At 53.5% G+C, this 20,334-nt stretch overlaps 1 protein-coding gene across 1 annotated transcript; it reads left to right on the top strand.

Annotated features, from left to right (window-relative positions):
• Positions 1-7,419: 7,419 nt before the first annotated feature.
• Positions 7,420-8,343, top strand: LOC309603195 (olfactory receptor 14A16-like; the record flags this gene model as incomplete). Its single annotated transcript, XM_082338102.1, has 1 exon — positions 7,420-8,343. The coding sequence occupies one exon, from the start codon at positions 7,420-7,422 to the stop codon at positions 8,341-8,343; it is 924 nt and encodes a 307-aa protein (XP_082194228.1).
• Positions 8,344-20,334: the final 11,991 nt, after the last annotated feature.

Below are 20,334 nucleotides of genomic sequence, written 5' to 3'. Positions count from 1 at the left end.
TGTGCCAACAGAGGTGATGCTCACCTGGATCTGGTACTTGCAAACAGGGAAAAGTGGATCAGGGATGTGAAATCCAGTGTCAGTCTGACCTGAGCTACGCTGTGGGCATACTGCTCGCCAGCCACAGCCATGGGCACAGCCATGCCTGGCCATGGACCTCGTTGGGTCTGACTCGCAGACTCACTTCCCAGCTTGAGCCGTTATGGATGCCCAATGGCACAACACCCTGTCCCTCCAAGTGCCAGGCTCCGGCCGATACACAAAGGCCCAGCACAGCCATGGCACTGCAGCGCTTGTAGAACCAGGCCCTGGAGGTGCTCACCAGGCCAGGGCCAAAGGTGGGCGGCTGGAGGGGAGTCCCTTGAACGCTTTCAAACTCTCAAGGTTTGTACCAAAATTAACCTGAATTATACCTTTGAAATTCAGCCGTATACAGACTGAAAAAGACCTCCTCCCTCCTTCTTCTTCCTTTCTTCCCATCACTTGGCCGTATTTCAGAGGAGAGCAAATTGAAGATGGTGATGCTTCTGGGTGCCAATGAGTGAAAGCGGGGAAGTGAGGCAACACACGCAAAATGATGGAAAAGCTTTGCTAGTTCAAAGCTCTTCTCTTCAGATCCTGTCTCTGAAGCCTGAAATCTGCAGCAGAGAACCTTCCTTTCAGCAATTAAGTGCAGATTCCCCCAGCAGTCTTGGCTGTGTCCCCTCCCAACTTCTTGCCCACTCCCAGCCTACTCACTGGCAGGGCAGCCTGGGAAACAGAAAAGGCCTTGACCCTGTGTCAGCACAGTTCAGCAATTGCTAAAACATCTTTGTGTTATCATGGCTGTTTTCATCACAGATCCAAAACATAAAACCATATGAGCTACTATGATTAAAATCAACTCTATCCCAACCAAAACCAGCAGAGGACCAAAAGGTGAGGTGTTCCCAATACCGGTCTCCAGGGAGCTGGTCAAATGCCTTGTCTCTGATTCTCTAACCATGGCTTAGATGCCTGGCTCCTCTTTCGAGCCTTTTCATGAATACCAACATTTCAGGAGCAACCTGGTCTGACCTCAGAGCTGGCCTTGCTTTGAGCTGCACAATGGGCTAGAGATCGCTTGAGCTGCTTTCTTCTCTGAATCTTCCCATGATCCTGATAGAGACACCCTCACCTTCAACTGAGTCCCTTCTTCTAGGGCATACTGCAAGCCACAGGCTGCTGGTGGAAGCGTGAGTAGGAAAGGGACTGCTGGGGGTCTCCAGCCTGGCCTCCTGCCCAAAGGGTAACTACCACCAACCCCGTGGTCAGGCTGGTGGCACTTTTGGGAGCTGAGACCTGAAAACCTCTCAGGGTGGGGATCACAGAGGCACGCTGGGTGTCCTGCTGCAGTGCAGCACCACACTCCTAGGGTTTTTTATTATTTTTCCTGTTGCCCTGTGTGAATCTCCCAAGAGGCAGTTTGGGGCTGTTGCCCATGCCATACCATTTCTGACAGCACAAGAGAGGGTTTTTCCATCATCTCTCCAGGCAGACGTAGGATGGTGCTGGGTGTTCCTCAGCACGCCCTTCCGCAGCAGGCTCAAGAGGCTCCGTTCCCTCACTGTGTGCACACAGCTCATGTAATCAGGCCCTAACACCATCCCTGTTGCCCTTGTCTCGATCCTCTCCAGCTTCTGCCCATTCCTCCAGAACTGGGAGACCACTGGCTTGTATGGCATCCATGCTCATGCCCAGGCCCTTTCGCTCAGGGCCACTCCTCACCCAGTCAGGTTGCAGCCCACACTGCTGCACAGGGTTATTCCATCCCTGGTGCAGGGCTTGTCCCTTCTCCTTGTGGATCTTTGGGAGGGTTTGGGGTTTTTTTTGGCCAAATCCCCAAGTGTGCCTGGGTCCCTCTGGACTGGAGCCCTCTTGTGCCAGCATTTATGGTATGTTTGCAGATGGCCCATCCTCATTTGTGCTTCTACCAGGATAACAGCACGAGGCATTGCAGGACACTACAGGTAAAGAAAAAGCAGTACTTGTTTACTGGAATTGCTGCCCAAGGTAGAAAGCCTCACAAAACCCACATCAGAAACAACAAAGGAGGGCACAAACCCAGAAGAGGCTAGCCAGTGCAGAAAGGGCTAACAGGGTAGGCGGTTCTTTACAGGGAGTATGAGGATGGTAAAAAAGATGACCTTGAGAGGAGGGCAAGAGGGAACCAGGACATGAAAGGTGAAGCAAAGGATGGGATCAGGGCTGTCTGGGGGTACCTGGGAGGCAGCCCTGTCCCGGATGGGAATGACTTCCACAGTCAGGGAGACCCTGAGTGCAGTCCTTAACATTGACAACATGAAGGAGAAGGAAAACCAGCATCGTTCAGGCTGGAAGGGAATTTGGGTGGTGTCCAGACCAACTTGCTGCTCCAAGCAGGGTCACACCAGGTTACTGAGGGGTTTGGTCCATTTGGGTGTCGAGAAGTTGCAGGGATGGAGGCAGAGCACAGCCTGGGAAACAACTCCCAGCGCTTGACTGTCCGCCTGTTGCAAAAGTTTCTCCCCAGAGCTAACCTGTCTCTCTCTTGTCTCAGCCCATTGCCTCTTGTCCTCCTGTCTTACACCCCAGTGATCAGCCTGACTGTCTTCTTGGAAACATCCCTGGATCACCATGGGCAGTGCCTCTCTTGCATTGTGTGGGGTCAAACCCTGAGAAAGTATTCTGCATGTGGCCTAACAAGTGCTGAGCAGAGGCGGAGAACCACTTCCCCTGCCTGTGCTCCTGCTCATACAGCCCAGGAGGCTCTTGGCCTTCCTTGCCGATAGCTCTTCTTTGGCCTAATGTAACCCAAGGACCACCAGAGCATTGAACACAGAGCTGCAACCCAGCCAGCAGCCCCTCGCCTATGCCACTGCAGGGGCCTAGTCCACTCCAGGACAGGCCTTTGGATCTGTCCTTGCTGGACCTCATGAGGTTCCCGTTGGTCCATCCCTCCCGCCTGTCTGTATCCTTTGGGATGGCAGCCCTGCCCTCCAGTGTCTCAGCTACTCCCCTCGCTTTGGTGCCATCTGCAAACTCTATGAGAAAGCATTCTTTCATCTCCTCCAGACCAGGAAAGCCATGTGAAAGAGGGCAGGTTGCAGGACAGACCCCTGCAGCACTCTGCAGTGAGAGGCCTTCAGGCAGAGTAGCACCCATTTACCGCATCCCTCTGAGCCCAAACAGGCATTCAGTTTGTGATCCATCTACTTACCCACCCAGACTGACCATAATATCGTAACACAGATGAAAGCATATCGTGGGGCAGAGTGTTAAAAACCTTGCTTAAGTCCAGGTAAACGACATGCACTGCTCTCCCCTCACCCAGAAGTACAACCCTTTCATCTCAGAGAGCAGCGCAGATGGTCAGGCATGATCTACCTGAGTAAATCCAGTCACCTTCTCTTTCAGAAACCCAGAAATGGGATCCAAGAGGACACGCTCTGGGACACACGCCTCAGCCAAAAGGAGGGTGAACAGCCTGTAGTTCCCCAGCTCATCCTTGGGGCCTTTTTGAAAGATGCATGCAATGTTTGCTTTTTGCAAGTCCTCGGGGAGTTCCCCTGATGACCTGCCCAAAGTGACACAGAGCAGTGTCACTGTGACTTTCTGCCTGCTCTCTCAGCACCCTTGGATGGAGTCCCTCCGCTCCCATGGACTGGTAAAGAGTTGAGTTTGCTCAGGTGACCCCCGACTTGATCCCCACCCACTGCTGCTTGTTCTCCATGGGTCCTGCCTCAAGGCAAAAAGGCCTGGGAGACCTTGCTGACGAAGACTGAGCCAAAGGCCACATATTGTATCTCAGACCTGTCTACACCTGCTCTTGCTAAATTCTGCAGTGGCCCCACAGAGTCGGGTTTTCCCTCTTTAGCTGTAACTTCAGCAGTAACAGCTCATCTTGGTGCCACTCAAGTCCCTTATGAGAGTCCACTGAACATCCGCATGGACCACTGCTGTGCTTGCAGGAGGTTGTCCTTAAAGACCAGCTGTGCTGAGCTCTGCTGCCTATCCGTCCTCCTGCTCATGAGATCCCTCCTGAAGGTCCCCAGGACAGGCCACAGTCTGCCCCTCTGAGGTCCCAAGAGCCCATATACGCGATGGCTTTTCTTCACAGCAGAGATGTGCTTGGAGTATATGCTAGATGGATCATATGGGAAATAATGATAGGAGATGCAGATGTAGATGCTGAGGTAGCTGACATGAGGTGCCTGCAGAGTGAGCAAAGCCTGCTCTCACCAGCGCCAGAGATAAGCAGAGCAGGGCTGTGCAGCTCTGAAAGGAGACCACAAGACATTACAGTCAGTGTAGATCTAGGAAATACAGCTGAGGGAGAAGAGAAGGAGAGAGACTTAGCCTTGGCTGTGGCAGATGCCTCAGTTTGGTCAGAGGAATATCTCTGTGGGCTGCCCTGAACATACTGATCATGGACAGGATTCTTTGTACTAAATGTCAGCATCTGCTGCCATTTCAGTTGGCCAAAGGAATTCCCCAGCCGCCTCCAAGATGTTGCCCCCAGACACCACCCTGTCCCTCACAATTGTTCCATTACAGCTTGCAGTCACCTGCACATGCCTTGGACCACCTGTGGCACCTCAAATGGCACCAGGTGTCTCCACCTGAGCAACCCACTCCTGGCCTCCATCTCCATTAACTAGCATGGCAGCTTAAACAAAGAGCTCCCACCTCTTTTGTCCATTCTGAGCTGAGCCAAGAGGAATCCCGGCTCATGTGGGTCTGTGGGGTGCATGGGACAAGCTGAATGCCCCTCCAGCTTCAGGGCTACTGCTGAGAGCCGAGATGCCTGCACTGACCCCGTGTCGTGGTTTAACCCCAGGCAGCAACTAAGCACCACACAGCCGCTCGCTCACTCCCCCCCAGCAGGATGGGGGAGAGAATTGGAAGAGCAAAAATGAGAAAACTCGTGGGTTAAGATAAAGACAGTTGAATAAAGCAAGAGCTGTGCACGCAAGCAAAGCAAAGCAAGGAATTCATTCACTCCTTCCCATTGGCAGGCAGGTGTTCAGCCATCTCCAGGAAAGCAGAGCTCCATCACACGTAACGGTTACTTGGGAAGACAAACGCCATCACTCCATACATCCCCCCATTTCTTCTTCTTCCCCCAGCTTTATAGGCTGAGCACGATGTCATATGGTGTGGAATAGCCCTTTGGCCAGTTGGGGTCAGCTGTCCCGGCTGTGTCCCCTCCCAGATTCTCGTGCAACCCCAGCCTACTGACTGGTGGGGTGGTGGGAGAAGCAGAAAAGGCCTTGACTCTGTGTAAGCACTGCTCAGCAGTAACGAAAACATCCCTGTATTATCAACACTGCTGCCAGCACAAACCCAAAACGTTGCCCCATCCCAGCTACTATGAAGAAAATTAACTCTGCCCCAGCCAAAACCAGCACACTGAGCTGAATCCCTGCCCCACACAGGTGGAAGTGATCCCCTGCCGTCACTGCCAGCCTCTCCTGCCTGACAATGGGACAGGGATGTAAGTGTCCAGAGGGGAACATTGACACCTCCCATAGACCTGTGCACCCCGGTAGAGCAATTCCCACTGCAGGAATCGGTCTGCCCAGTGTTTGGAGAGGGACAGCTGGCGATTACTTCAGTCTGCTTCAAATTGTGTTCCCCATGCAGGACCCTGCTGCCTTTCAGGAGCTGTCAGCCCTGGAGCCCCAGGGACACCTGGAGGGAGCCCAGAGGGGCAGAGAAAGTGCTGCCTTGGGCTGGGCCTCTGCTGCTGAGCTGGGCTGGGCTCCTGGGATGGAGGGAGCTCCTGGCAAGTGGGCAGCCCTGCAGAGAGACAGCTGTGCCCAGGAGCAGCTCCTCTGCAAAGCGCAGCAGGGCTGAGGGCACTGCCTGCAGGCACCGAGGGGAGAGGATTGAGACAGAGAGAGGTTAAAGAGAGCCAGGAGTGGGAAATTGCGTAGAGTGAAGGAGGAGAAATCTTCCCAGCCCTTAACACAGTAAGTCTTTGGCTGCAGGGCCCATCCTGGAGGGATCTCCTAGAACTGGCACATCAACATGGCAGGAATGGAGGAGAAGGATGTGCTCCAGAGCAGGGCTTCCTTGCTGCACCATCGGAGGGACAGGGCATGATGGCTGCCTTCTCCCAGGGACAACTGCAGGGTGTGAAGGTGGGTGTGCAGCCAGGGCTGCCCAGGGCCGTCCTTCAGAGCAGGGTCCCTGCACCCCTGGGGGCTGTGGGCTGGGGCAGGGACTCTGCCACGTGCCAGGGTCTGCACGCAGCCTGCCCAGGGAGCTGCACACAGTGATGTGGGGAGAAGCTGTGGGTGGAAGGAGCAGCCATTGGCAAGGTAGGTCAGGATCTTCCTGCTGTCAACAGGTTGCTGTGTGGCTGAGGGCTGCTCACAGCTCCAGATCACCCCCAGGACATTTGCAGAGGGTCCTTTTGAAGAAGAACATTGAGGCAACATTTACCTGAATGGGACGGAGTCTGTGCTTTGAGTTTTCTCCTCGTGGTTGACTGGGTGGGCTGTGGCAGATGGGAATTTCTGTCTCCCTTGTGGAAAAGGCACGGCGACTCCAGTTCTCCTTAGCACTTGTCTGAGCTGCTCCTTAGCTGCTGCAGACACAGAGATGCCAGGAGGGCTCTGCAGGTCAGAGCTGAGCACACAGCGGGGGGGATGGGGTCTGTGGGTGATTACATGAAAGAGACCTGGGGACAGAGAACCAGCTCCTGGCAGGGACAGCTTCTGGCAGCAGAGACAGAGGCTTGGGCAGGGAGTGAGCAGGAGCTGCTCCCAGAAACGCCATGGGAGGGGGATTTGTGCACCTCCCTGCCATCCCCTGCAGTGCAGACACCTTCTCTGGAGCAACCCCCCTGGTCTCCTCTCCCACCCAGCAAAGCCTGTTCCCCCAAGGCCATGGGATCCAGGGCATGAGTCACATCCTTGGCAGCTGGACCTCCAGTCTGGGAGAAGTGCATGTGTCCTACAATTAACACAGAACAACACAGAAAAATGCCCTACAGTGTCACTGTCAGTGAGGTGGAGAGCAAAGCTGGGTAAGGAGAAGGCTCCACAGCATGCCCATCTGCCTTTCTCTTATTGCTTCATTTTTTTTGAGCATTGCAGTTTTCTTCCCTGTTTCCCCACATTTCTGTTGTGCTCTTCCTCTGTGGGGTTGAGGTGGGGCTGCAGGTCAGCTTCTGTTCTGACATCAGCTCTCAGGGTCCTGCCCTGGAGGTGTCTTCATGGGAACTAGGTGCCCAAGCTGTGAGGCACCATGTCATTCAGTTGGTAGCGTTGAAAAATTTCCTGAAACATGCCTCATTCAGCTCAGGGAAGGGGATTGCGATGAGAAATGGCGTGGGCTTTACCTCTGAGAAGTCTCCCCTGACTTGTCATTGTGCTTTCCTTTTTGGACAGGTCCCTGGGACCAAAGGGAAAAATGTCCACTGGAAGCTCCATCACCCAGTTCCTCCTCCTGGCATTGGCAGACACACGGGAGCTGCAGCTCTTGCACTTCTGGCTCTTCCTGGCCATCTACCTGGCTGCCCTCCTGGGCAACGGCCTCATCATCACTGCCGTAGCCTGTGACCACCGCCTCCACACCCCCATGTACTTCTTCCTCCTCAACCTCTCCCTTCTCGACCTGGCCTCCATCTCCACCACTCTCCCCAAAGCCATGGCCAATTCCCTGTGGGACACCAGGGCCATCTCCTACTTGGGATGTGCTGCCCAAGCCTTTGTGTTTGTATTTTTCATTTCGGCAGAATATTCTCTCCTAACCACCATGGCCTACGACCGCTATGTGGCCATCTGCAAACCCCTGCACTACAGGACCCTCCTGGGCAGCAGAGCTTGTGTCCACATGGCAGCAGCTGCCTGGGGCACTGGGTTTCTCAATGCTGTGCTGCACACTGCCAATACATTTTCCCTACCCCTCTGCCAAGGCAATGTCCTGGACCAGTTCTTCTGTGAAATCCCCCAGATCCTCAAGCTCTCCTGCTCAGATGCCTACCTCAGGGAAGTGGGGCTTCTTGTGATTAGTGCCTGTTTAGTCTTTGGGTGTTTTGTTTTCCTTGTGGTGTGCTATGTGCAGATCTTCAGGGCCGTGCTGAGGATCCCCTCTGAGCAGGGTCGGCACAAAGCCTTTTCCACGTGCCTCCCTCACCTGGCCATGGTCTCCCTGTTTATCACCACGGCAGTGTTTGCCTACCTGAAGCCCCTCTCCTCTTCCTCTCCATACCTGGATCTGGTGGTGGCAGTGCTGTACTCAGTGGTGCCTCCAGCAGTGAACCCCCTCATCTACAGCCTGAGGAACCAGGAGCTCAAGGATGCAGTGTGGAAGCTGATGACTGGATGGCTTTAAGCAGCAATAAACTGCCCATCTTCTTCTGTATATCACTCACAGTGTAAAGCACTATAGGCCCAGCCTGACTTTGGTAGTTGGTTTGGTTTGGTTTGGTTTTTAGCTTTTCTTCGTTGCAATAATGTTGTCCACAAAGCAATGCCATTACTCATACCATTCCTCAGTCCGTATCTACCTGTCCTGTGTGACCCAGAGACTGTGTAATGACGAGCTGTGCTCTCTGTGATTTAAAACAAAATAAACGACCCTGCAGTGACTTGTTTGTCCCAGGTCCTTTACTGAGACCACCTCTGGAGCTGCAGGGGCAGTGCCTGTGTGCAGAGGTGGAGGGGAAGAGAGCCCTGGCACAGCAGCACTGCCAGGCAGCACCAGCACTTGGTCTTTCCGAGCTGCTCACTTTCCTCTTCCACTCGCTCCTTCTGAGCCCTTCTGTTGGTGTAAGGCCTGAGAGCACTGGCAGCTTGATATAGTCCTGGTGTGTGGCAGTTTGTGCCAGCAGGCAGGGACAAGCAGTGGGTGCTTCTGTGGCAGAGCTGACGTCCATAACAGCATTGCCATCATGAAAGGGCCGTTGCTGAAGGCTTAGGTCTCACCCACTGTGGACAGCTTCATTGCGAATGCTCCATCACGCTTCCTTGGCTTTCTGGCCTGTCCCTTTCATTGCATGCTATCAAAGGAGGTGGCCTGCAGAGCATCTCCCCTGGGCAGTCAGAAGGGGTTCTGCAAGCATCAGTGACATTGCCCTCGAGAAGAAGGCGGCATTTTTCACCTTTCACAAGGCACAGAGCACATCTCGGGAACATGAATGCACTCGGTGGCACACACACACAGCATCCAACTGGCGTTTTGCCCATCTGTTTGTCTGTCCATCCAGGCTGTAATGGCCTAACTTGAGTAGAAGGCTGTTGAGGGAGACCACGCCAAGAGCCCTGCTGAAGCCGAGGTAAACGACAGCCACTCTTCTCCCCTCATGCACCAGCACAGTTACTTCACCATGAAGGCAATCAGGCTGGCGAGGCATGATTTACCCTTGGGGAGTCCATGCTGACTGCTTTTGGACATGTCCTTCTCTTTTAGCTGTCCAGAAATGTCAGCCATGAGGAGGCATTCAGTGGCTCCCTCCTCACCAAAGGGAGCTTGTACAGCCTGCGCTTCCCTGCCTTGCACTTTTGGCTGCCTTCCAAGATGGGTGCACCACTTGCTTGGCCTCACTCACATAAGACCTTCACCAGTCCCATGACCTTTCAAAAGGGATACTCAAAGAAATGCCAGTCTTCCCCTGTAACTCCATTACCACTATTCTGCCTGTTATACAGTGTATTTAGTTTCTCTAGTCTTTCATATACTTTCACCTATCCTGATAGAGTGGCCATTTCTAAAATCATCTTTGTGGATGCAGACTGCCTAGGCAAAGGCCCTTGCCATTTTTCTCCAGTTTTCTCCTCCCCTTAGTCTTTGTTCCTTCAGATACCTCTCACCTATGCAGCTGCTTTAAGCCCCAGGGAGTTCAAAGCTTGCCTGTCTTTCAGTAGTCTAATTGCCTCTTTAACCAACACTTTAGTTGTTTTCCTCTCTATCTGTTTGCACCTATCTATCTCTAAGCATTTCTCATAAGGTTATCCCTTGTAGAAAGGCAACCTCCTTAGAGGCAGCTTGGACTGAGCATATGGTTACAGAGTGTGTTTTATTGTTTGTGGAACTTTATCCTGCTTTTCTTTTCTTTAATGGCAAATAGGAAAAAATCTTCTGTGCCTGTGTGCAGCCAGTTCTCGAAGGAGAGCAGGTGGGAGATGGTGCAATGGAGCTGTGACATCCAGCTGCAGAGATCAGTGCAGAAGTCTGATGCAAGGAACAGTGATGCAAGTCCCAGGGGGCCAATGTCAGAAATGGGGAGGTTGGGGAGGTGAGGAGCAAAGTTGTCCATACAGTGGCAGACCTCAAGGGACTGCTTTTCCCACCTGTCCAGACCTCCTGAGCAGACACTCTGGATCATTAACACCTGGAGAATGCTTCTATCACCTCTTCTTTAACCTCAGAATTAATACAAAATATCCTTTAAAATAAAAAATCATTTTTATTAGATGCACTTTGAAATCTTTCTCCTTAACTCCACTATGAAACCTCTCTAATTAGCTGTACAAGTCGTGAAGACCTGAAGAAAATCACAGGAAGAGACAGGGCTTGTTAGGGCTTTCTGTATTTTAATGAGCCCCATGGTGTATTTGGGGCTGAGGCCTTGAACCTCAGATATGGAGAGGAGACTGAACAAACTGCTCAAGAAGTCCAAGTCAGAAGCAAACCCAAAGTACCCTGAAGCATTAATGAGTCCCATGAGGACCATTACTGACAAAGCCTCCCCAGGGACTCCTTAGAGCAGGTAATTGGAGGCCATGATTGCAGGCAGGCAAAGGCTCTGTGCAGGCAGCTGTAATGCTGAGCAAAGCCTTTGGTTTCTTTTGTGAAGCAGAAAGGCCAAGCCCTTATCCGCAGGCCCCGGGAAGGCAGATCCTGTCCCTCCCGCATGGCTCAGGGCTCTTCCTGGGGGCAGTGGGGTGTGAGGGTGAGCAATGCCAAGTGTAGGAAAACTGTACAACACCTCCCGGCCTCCCCAGGCAGGGCTGAGGAAGAAACAAAGGCCAGAGCCTCAAAACAACTTTTGCCTGGTAGGCCTCGGTGCCAGAGGCAGTTGCCAGAGCCAAGAGGACAAAGACCTCGGTCCTCTTGGGCCTTTCAGCCTTGCTAGAGCCCTTGGCCACATCTGCTGCAGGCTGTCCTACGCTGTCCCATGCCTGCACCTCTTTCCCTTCAGGCTCTTGACATCCATCTTGCCTTCCCGCCTAGCTCTCAGCCCGGCATTTCTATATCTTCACTGAGGTCTCTGCACCCTTGCTGGATTTCCCTTGACACACAAAGCCATGGGCTGATCCAGACTCCCTCTGGGTCACCTCTTGCACCACAAGGCTACCCTTTCAGTGACATTTCTTCTTCCTCACATCCAGTCTGAACCTTCCAAGCTGCATTTTGTGGAGGCTTCCTTCTCTTCCCACTGCCAGGAAAAGCTCCATCACCTCTGAGGCCACCCTTCAAGCAGTTGCACGCTACTACTAGAGTGCCCTGAGCCTCCACTTCACCAGGCGAAAGAAGCCCAGGTCCCTCAGCCTCTGCACAGAGACCCAGACCCCCATCCTGAGATGCTGGTGGGCAGAGGCTGTTGGGGGGGTTACCCAGAGGGCAGGGGCACCAGGAGGAGCGCAAGCCTGCTGCTGTACCTGCCATGGCAGTTGGGCAGTGTGGGGTTGGTTTGGGGCAAACAGCATTCTGAGGGGTCCGTCCCCATGGCGATCATTCCGCCAGCACCTGCTTCAGCCGGCCTTGCGATGCTTTGATTTTTCATACCACAACAACTTCCCACCTCCATGATTTTCCATCCTGCTGATGATTTCCTGCCCTCAGTGTGGGTTTCCCAGCCCCACCATGGTTCCCCGTCCCAGTGATGATTTCCCATCCCAATGATGGTTTGCTATCCCAATGGTCTCCCATCCCAAACATGATGTTTTGGAGGAGGCGAATTTCCTGTCCAAGGGGAAGGGATGGGGCCAGCCCCAGTGGCCCTGTGATGCCAACATGCCTGTGCTGCCCCATCCTGCCCTGGTGGCTGGGACTGGGGGGTGGGGGGTGGGGGCACTTCTGGGTTGTTTTCGTCCTCCCCTCTGTGCCCTGGGGGGCAGCTGCTGCTCCCAACTGTGGTGGAACCGGTGCCGGCACCGGTACTGTGTGGCCATGATGGGGAGCTGTCCTGAAAATTTGGCAAGTGGGCTATGCTGACCGAGGAGAGAAGCTGGGACGCAGAGTCTAGCATTACAAGAGGAATTCTTGCATTTGTGCGCATGAGATGTCCCATTCAAACTGGGGAACCACAAATGCGGTTTTACACATGCTTCTTATGCCTTTCAAGCGTTCAGGTCCAATGCAATTTAACCAGTCCCTGCTGAACACACACACAGGCTACTGTTGTGCAAAGCAACTCTAATTCTGTGGTGTCGTCATCCATCTGCTTCTTTCTTGATCTTGACGTCCCTGGAGTGGGTCTGGCTGCAGATCCTGGTCTCTGATGGCAGATAAGGGGAGGGTTTCACAGAGGTGTCGGAGGGGCTGGGATGCTGGCGTGAGCTGGGTCGTCCAGGGGCATCCTTTCTTCTTCAGGGTGGGGGCTGTCCTTCTCCTCCTTGCAGTGAGCTGGGGCCCTTTGGTCATGCTGACTGAACCATGACTGTGCAGTATACAATGTCAACTAGATGTTTATCTATCTGTCTGTCTTCAGGAACTTGGTCCAATTTCATACTCTCATGACTAATTGCTGCAATAGTTAGGGCATGAGATTTTGCTAAGAGAGCCCCTGGGGTGTCCCTCTGTGGGGGTCCCCGGGAGGTACTTGTGGGGGTTGCTCGTAGATGGGTGGGAGCTGCAGGTACTGGGGGCGATGGTAGCAGCGTGGGGTGGGGATGCTGTTCCTGGGGACACCGGTTCCAGCCTGCGGTGGGGATGCCGGTGGTGGGGCTGTCAGCAGAAGGACGGGACAGAGATACCAGGGGTGTTGGTACCAGGCCGGGGAGGGGATGCCGGTTCCGGGGCAGTGGTTCCCGTTGGGAACCGCAAGGTGGTGCCGCCTTTCATAGGAGTGGCCATCTTTCACCAGGGAATGAATCGGAGGGACAAGGAGCACTAGTTCAGAGTCAGCCTGTGGCTGTATCTTGGGGGCAGATAAAATTCATTGGAAATGAACCTGTAAGAGACCAGGTGCTTTGCTCCACGAGTCTCACGGACACAGTCCTGTACTTGGGAAGAGTGGAAAAGAAACCCTCAGCAACCCAAATATGCCAGCCAAAGCTGGGAACAGGCACGCTTACAGCCCTGGGCAGGATTTTCTTTATCCGGCTGGTGCAGCTCAGGGAGGAGGTGGGAGCTCTGACGGCAGATGAGCAGCCCTTCGCCAGCAGGGCATGGGGAAGCCCAGGGGCTGATGGCTGTGGGAGGTGCCTGGGCTGTGGCAGCTCTGTGGCCTCCAGGGGACACATCCCCATGCGGGCCCATGTCACAAAGGGGCGGTGATGCGGCACCCACCCAGCGCTTGTGACCTCACCTGGCCAGGGCTTGGAATCCTGAAGAGCAGGCCAGTGAAAGCCAGTTGGGCTGAGCTGCCCTTCGGGATAACTCGGCTCCTTCCATTGCTACTTGTGTACCCACTTTTCCCAACCATTTATCGTTTCCTGCCCACTTCTCCTCAGCTTCCATCCTCGGTCAAAGGTAATTATGATTTGACTTTCAGGACACATCATAGGGTAGGTAACTATAGGAGAAAAGTATAGGCTGCTCTGTGCCTTCTGAGCTCTAGGCTGAGCTATTACACCTTTCTAGGCTGGCCAGATATGGGCTATCGGTAGAGCTCCTGTTTGCTAATTCTTATATTTCTTTACCATAGCCTAGGATAGGTAAGTAGGGGGGTGGCAGTGTAGTCTGAGGCGTTGGGCTCAGCCTGGAATGACAAGAAGCCCACCCTGACTGATGGGGTAGGAAGGGAGACAGAAAAGGAGGACGGCAAAGGCAGCCGTTAAAGTAGTGGCCGAAAGCGGGTCACTCCTGCGTACAAGGTGGGAAAGTGTGGGCTGGAGACCAGAGGGCTCTGCTGCTAACGCTGGCCACAGGTAAGCAGCAGGTCCCCTTCAGAGAAGGTGACACGCAATGCAGTCTGTCAAAAGGGCCTTGGTAATTGCTGTCAATTGGAGTCCTGTGACAGGGACAGCAGGGCCGTCAGCCTGCAGCTCTGCAGCACTTACAAGTACCACTGAAACACTCCTGATGGCAGACGTTGATCTGTGGGTTTCATTTGGAATTTGGAATTTTGGAATTTTTTTCAATCGTTTTGTTGAACTACAATTATTTGTTTGCAATCAGCCAGGCTCACCCAGGTGTTTTCAATTAGACACAAGAAAACACGTTTTGTCCCTCCTCTGCCACGATGGACAAGACTTTGGAAGAGGATGTTGCTCGTAGAAAGATCTGACATCAGTCGGGTTACCTTCTGGGCTAGGGACTTGCTTGTTTTCATCAAGTTACAATCAGGAAAAGGGAAGACTTGACCTGATAATCCAGTTCAGGAGTCTAGAGGGAAAGGAAGGTAGCCCGAGGCACAGAAATCAGAGCGTGGCTTTCATGGTGTTTTGGCAATGTAAGCAGGGCAACAGACTCTTTTCCAAAACTGTTTCTTGACCACTCATTGTCAATGGCAGTGTTAGGCTTCCCCCAGTGGTTCTGTGTCGGAGGTTTGAGCTGCGTGTCCTGGGGGCTCCTGTACAGAACTTGACTTTTAAAAGATGCTTTTGTGCAACCACATCGTCTCATCTCTTTTCCAATGTCGTCTCCCTGCAGCCATTGCCGAGGGAATGGCTCTGCCACAGAGGATCCTCTTTCCCCCGGAGAAGCTTTGCATGGCCTGGCAGCAAAGACAGGGAGCTGGAGCAGGCCTCCACAACCTGGGCAATACGTGCTACCTCAACTCCGTCCTGCAGTGCCTGACGTACACACCCCCTCTCGCCAACTACCTGCTCTCGCGTGAGCACAGCCGCTCGTGTCAGTACTTTTATGAACAGCTCCTTGCAAATCTGGTGGGCTCTTCCCAAGGATTCCCAGCACCTGGAATTTGATTGAGGACAAAAGCAGCCCTCCTCTGTCAATCCCCCGAGTTGGTGTGCTTTGAACACTCAAGCCTAGAAGCCCCTTGTCCTATCTCGATGTGTTCATCTTCAGAAAGGCACCTCTTTCGAGGCCCCGCTCTCGGTCCCTATGCCTGCAAGTTAAACTCTCTTTGCTTCTTGCACAGAAACCTTTTGTCAGTTCAGCATCCCTCTGAAGAAAGTTTTCTGTGCACGACAATGTCCCAGGCTCGGTGGGCCATTGGCACCTTGGGAGAAGAGGGGTGGGGGCTGTCCTTGTAACTTCAAGGTCTCCATTAGGTTTCCCACCGCTCTGGATATCTTGCTAACCTGAGAAGCTTCCCTCCCTCCCTTCCTCTTCAGGTCGCCAGCAAGGCTTCTGCATGATGTGCGTAATGGAATCGCATGTTAACAAGGTCCTGCATTCCTCAGCCAGTGCCATCCAGCCTTGGACTGTAGTCAATGTCCTCCCACGTGAGTCATTCCAGGTGCTTTTACAGGTTTCCTTCCCTTCCTGTGGGGGACAACTACTAACTTCTTCTTTCTTAGGAATAGGAGAACATTTCCAGCATGGCAGGCAGGGAGACGCCCACGAGTTCTTACGCTGCACTGTCGATGCCATGCAGAGAGCTTGTCTGAGTGGAAGCAGCAAGTAAGCACAAGCAAATTCCCATTTCAACATGCCCAAGCCCTTTGGACTCCTTGATGTACTCCCATCAAGGAAACCCTACAGCCAGGGTTTTCAGACAAAGCAAAACTCTTGGAGGAGATAACTCTCTGCCCTACTTCTGAGCTCCAATTACCGTTTCTTTCCAGCCTGGATGTCTCTTCTCAAGCAACTACCGTCATCCACCAAATATTTGGGGGTGTGCTGAGATCCAGAGGTACTTTTCCATGACTATTGCTCTCCTTGGAACTGTCTGTGTCCTTCTCTCTGCCTGTGATAAACAGCTCATTGTGTGACTGGCGTAGCAGGTATGGAGGCCGTAAACCGGCACAGTCAGTCGACTTCCCCTGTCGCTGAGCATTTTGATTTGCCTTGCAGTCACGTGCTTGAGCTGCAAAGCTGTTTCCGATTCTTATGAGGCCTTCCCGGATATTCCTTTGGATATAAAAGTAAGAGGGTTTATTACTGTGATTCAAGACATCCCAAGGCCACTGTAGCTGGTGTAAAAACAAATACTGCAACCCCAAGAGAAGAGAGCTTGGTGGTGGGTGGGAAGTGGAATGGACTGTGTCCTTCTGGGGAGGCCATGGCAGTGGTCTCCCTCTAGGTGCTGGCTTTAAGCTGGACAAGCAGGCATTATCCTCCCTGCACCCTTGAGGGACTCCCATCCTTCTTCCCTTTGCCCTCCCTCAACACCCGTCTGGCTCCCAGGCTGATGGGTTGTGTTGTTTTCATTACGATGAGCCTGCACCCCATCGGTAGCTGAACTGAGTGGTGCCACAGAGAGGTCACTCTTGATAGCCCTGGGCATTCCTGGGAAATGAGGAAATGTTTAGCTTAATACCCTCTTTCTGCCTCCTTCTGGACACTGCTTGTGGGTTCACAGTGGGTCTCCTCGGCCTCAGCTACCTGGGCCTTCTTGGCAGCTCTTAGCTAAGTGTTTGGGCAAGGGCGTTTCCCGAGCTCAGTGCTCCCCTTTCTCCCTCCTCCAGGCAGCCTCATCTGTCACCGCAGCTCTGGAGGACTTTGTCAAACCCGAGCAGCTGGATGGTGAAAACTGCTTTAAATGCAGCAAGTAAGATGATTACTAACGACATATTAATGCTAGATCCTTCATGAAGGTGCTGCATGTCATCGTGCATAAGTCATCTTTTCAAGGAGGTTTAATGCACAGTAATGGGTCGCAGCTGTTGTTTAATCTGGTACTTATGGTTCTGAAGAGCCTTAAAACAGCGTCAGGATTTGTGAGACAGGAAAGCTTGTCTTGCCTTCTGGCGGGGAAAAAGGCTGCCCTTCAGCATCTGGCCCTGTGCTTGGTTTCAAGGTGTGACAAGATGGTTGCCGCCTCCAGGAGGTTTACAATCCATCACGTGCCCAACGTTCTCACCGTGTGTCTGAAAACGTGTGTTGAACCTTTCACCGGCAGGAAGATCAGCAAGGTGCGTACGCAATTGGGGTGCAACTTTCTCTTCCTGGAGCGGGAGATTTCCCAAAGCAGTATGCTCTTTCACAAGCCGCTCATGTTGGGTTTTTCGTGTTCCCTTCTGGGGAGACGAGAGTGCTCGTGGGAAGACAAGCATGGACTCTGCTCCGACGGAGCTGCTTTGGCCAAGAACAGTTTCCTGCCACCCAAACCATTACATGTTGCAGGCTATTCCATGTACTATCTCAGGATCATTTCTGAGCCTTCTTGGTCTCTCCGTAGGTGGTGGAGTATCCCGAGTACTTGGATCTTCGGCCATACACATCCCAGGCAGCAGGAGAACCGCTCCTCTACGCCTTATATGCTGTCCTGGTACATCGCGGTGTTACCTGTCATGCAGGACACTATTTCTGCTACACCAAGGTCAAGAGCACCTTCCTTCCTAGCAGGGGAAAAATGTGTGCTGGGGAAGGCAAACTTTCACAGCAGGGTTACTGGCAGCCAAGGTTCTGGGGGAGAAGGTCTCCTTCCCGGCTGCGCTGGATTTCTTTTGGCGTCCTCTTGGTTCTGTAGTTTTCTGCCTGGGTTATCCCTGAGAAACCAGGCAGTTCATCTCCAGCTATCGATGCCTTTCTTTGCAGGCCAGCGATGGACTGTGGTACAAGATGAATGATGCGTCTGTGGATGGCTCTGACATCAACACAGTTCTCAGGCAGCAAGCCTATCTACTGTTCTATGTCAGGTAATAACCAGTATTCAAATGGGTTCCGAATACGTTTCCTTCTCCTGGCTTTGCTCTTTTTCTTCTCATCCTCCTGAGTGTTTCTCTTTTGGTCCTAGGAGACACTTCCTACCTGCATCATTCAGTGCTGTCAAGTCTGAACTACCCCACCTCTGTCCTTACCTTTCCTTGCCGGGCTTTCGGCTCCTGCCCTGCTGTAAACTGCTCCTTGTCTGCTCTCTGAAGCTGGCTAATGTAGAGAAGAGTACTTCAAGGGGGCCTGCAGGAAAGATGGGGAGGGACTCTTTATCAGGGAGTGTAGTGATAGGACAAGGGGTAATGGTTTTAAACTGAACGAGGGAAGATGTAAATTAGGTATTAGGGAGAAGTTTTTTACGGTGAGGGTGGTGAGACACTGGAAGAGGTTGCCCAGAGAAGCTGTGGATGCCCCCTCCCTGGAAGCATTCAAGGCCAGCTTGGATGGGACATGGAGCAGCCTGATCGAGTGGAAGGTATCCCTGCCCATGGCAGGGGACTTGGAACTAGATGATCTTTAAGGTCCCTTCCAACCCAAACCGTTCTGTGATTCTGTGACTCTATGAAATGGAGGCTGCAGGGGGTATAAAGACAAGGACTTGCTCTGACAGGTGTAGACCTGGTGGGAAGACCCCAGTCGAATTTCTCATTTGTAGTCTCGGTTACGTCTTTTCTCTGTTGTGGAAACTGCTCCAAGAAAATGACTGAACCCCAGGGGAGGCTGCAAGAACAGACCTAAATGGAGATCACTCTTTGTTTCCAGGTGCTCTGATTTGAAAACTGGAGAAAGGGCTTCTTCCTCACCAGCACCATCATATGCCCGTCCCTTCCTCAGTCAGCGGGGGGCCGACAGCAAACAGGCGTGCTCTGTGGGACCACAGGATCTGCCTTGTAGGACTAAGGTAACTGTGGGGAGGTGGGTCAGGGCAGCAGGTGGACAGTGGATTTCTTTCTGGGCTCTTGGCATTGCTCTCTTTTCCCTCCCACACTGCAGCTTTCTTCACAGCCCCAACACTGCTCCCTCTTAAAGCATCCCACCAAGATCCATCCCATTTGTCTGCCTTTGGCCCTTTGGCCTTTGCAGCCCTCCAGGAGAGCCTTTGGGAGGCCCTTAGCTGTCCCCTCCCACAGCTTCTGGGCTTTCCTCACTCTTCTGGTCCTTTCAGGAGGAAAGGGCAGGACCTTTTCACAGCTCTCTTTGCAGGACGTGGCGCTGGGCATGGAGGACTCTCCAGAGGACAGCGGCTCCTCTGCAACAGCCAGCAAGAGCCAGCTCACCTGGGCAGCTGCACGGGAGGCATCTGCAGGCTGGCCGCGCTTCATCTGGCCAGGCAGGCTCAGCATCGCCTCCTACGTTGGCTCCTGCCTGCATCGCTTCTTCAGTGGCTGTGTAAGGCTGGTGTCCAGAAGGAAAGCTGCATGCCCGCTCTGCTCTCAACCATGTGAGCGTGTGCTGCACACCAGGCGAGAAGACATCAGCAAAGAGGAGCATGGATTCAGCCCTTGTTCCCACTGCCAGAAGAGTGGTGCCAAGGAGAGGGCGCGGAGCAGATCCCCACAGTGGGGAAAAGATCTCCGCAGCTGGTGCGTGGACACCACGGACTATGACCACTCAGCAGGGAGGAGGAGGAGGAGAACTGGTCCTCCGAGGCGTGATCACGCTCCCAGAGATGATGCAGCTGCAGGGCCCTCCAAAAGCAGCTCCCAGTCGGCTCCTGCACCCAGTGCTGCTCAGGAGCAAACCCTGCCAATACAGAGAGAGCAGAGCAGATCTCTGCGGCAGGGCTATGATCTCCGAAGCCGGTTTGTGGAGATCACGGACTACTCCTGCTCAGCAAGGGAGAGGATGAGGTGGAGAACAAGTCCTCCACATCGTGACTGAGCCCTGAGGGATGAGACAGCTCCAGGGCCCTGCAAGGCCAGCTCCAAATGGGCTCCCGCACGCCGGGCTGCTCGGGAGCAAACCCTGCCAATGCAGAGAGAGCGGAGCAGATCCCCGCAGCGGGGCTATGATCTCCGCAGCCGGTTTGTGGAGATCACGGACTACCCCTGCTCAGGAATTGGGAAGAGGAGGGTGAGAACAAGTCCTCCACATCGTGACCGAGCCCTGAGGGATGAGACAGCTCCAGGGCCCTCCAACGCCAGCTCCAAGTGGGCTCCCACACCCAGTGCTGCTCAGGAGCAGCTGAGGCAGAGAGCGCGGAGCAGATCCCTGCAGCAGGGCTATGATCTCCGCAGCTGGTTTGTGGAGATCACGGACTACCACCACCCAGCAAGGGGGAGGATGAGGTGGAGAACAAGTCCTCCACGATGTGACCGAGCTCCAAGGGATGACACAGCTCCAGGGCCCTCCAATGTCAGCTCCAAATGGGCTCCCGCACCCAGGGCTGCTCAGGAGCAAACCCTGCTGAGTCAGAGAGAGCGGAGCAGATCC

The sequence above is a fragment of the Platalea leucorodia genome, assembly GCF_965183815.1.
Source record: "Platalea leucorodia genome assembly, contig: HAP1_HAP1_SCAFFOLD_24, whole genome shotgun sequence".
In the NCBI taxonomy this organism is placed as follows: domain Eukaryota; kingdom Metazoa; phylum Chordata; class Aves; order Pelecaniformes; family Threskiornithidae; genus Platalea; species Platalea leucorodia.
Note: the sequence above shows the minus strand (reverse complement) of the source record. Positions and strands in the feature narration are given on the sequence as shown.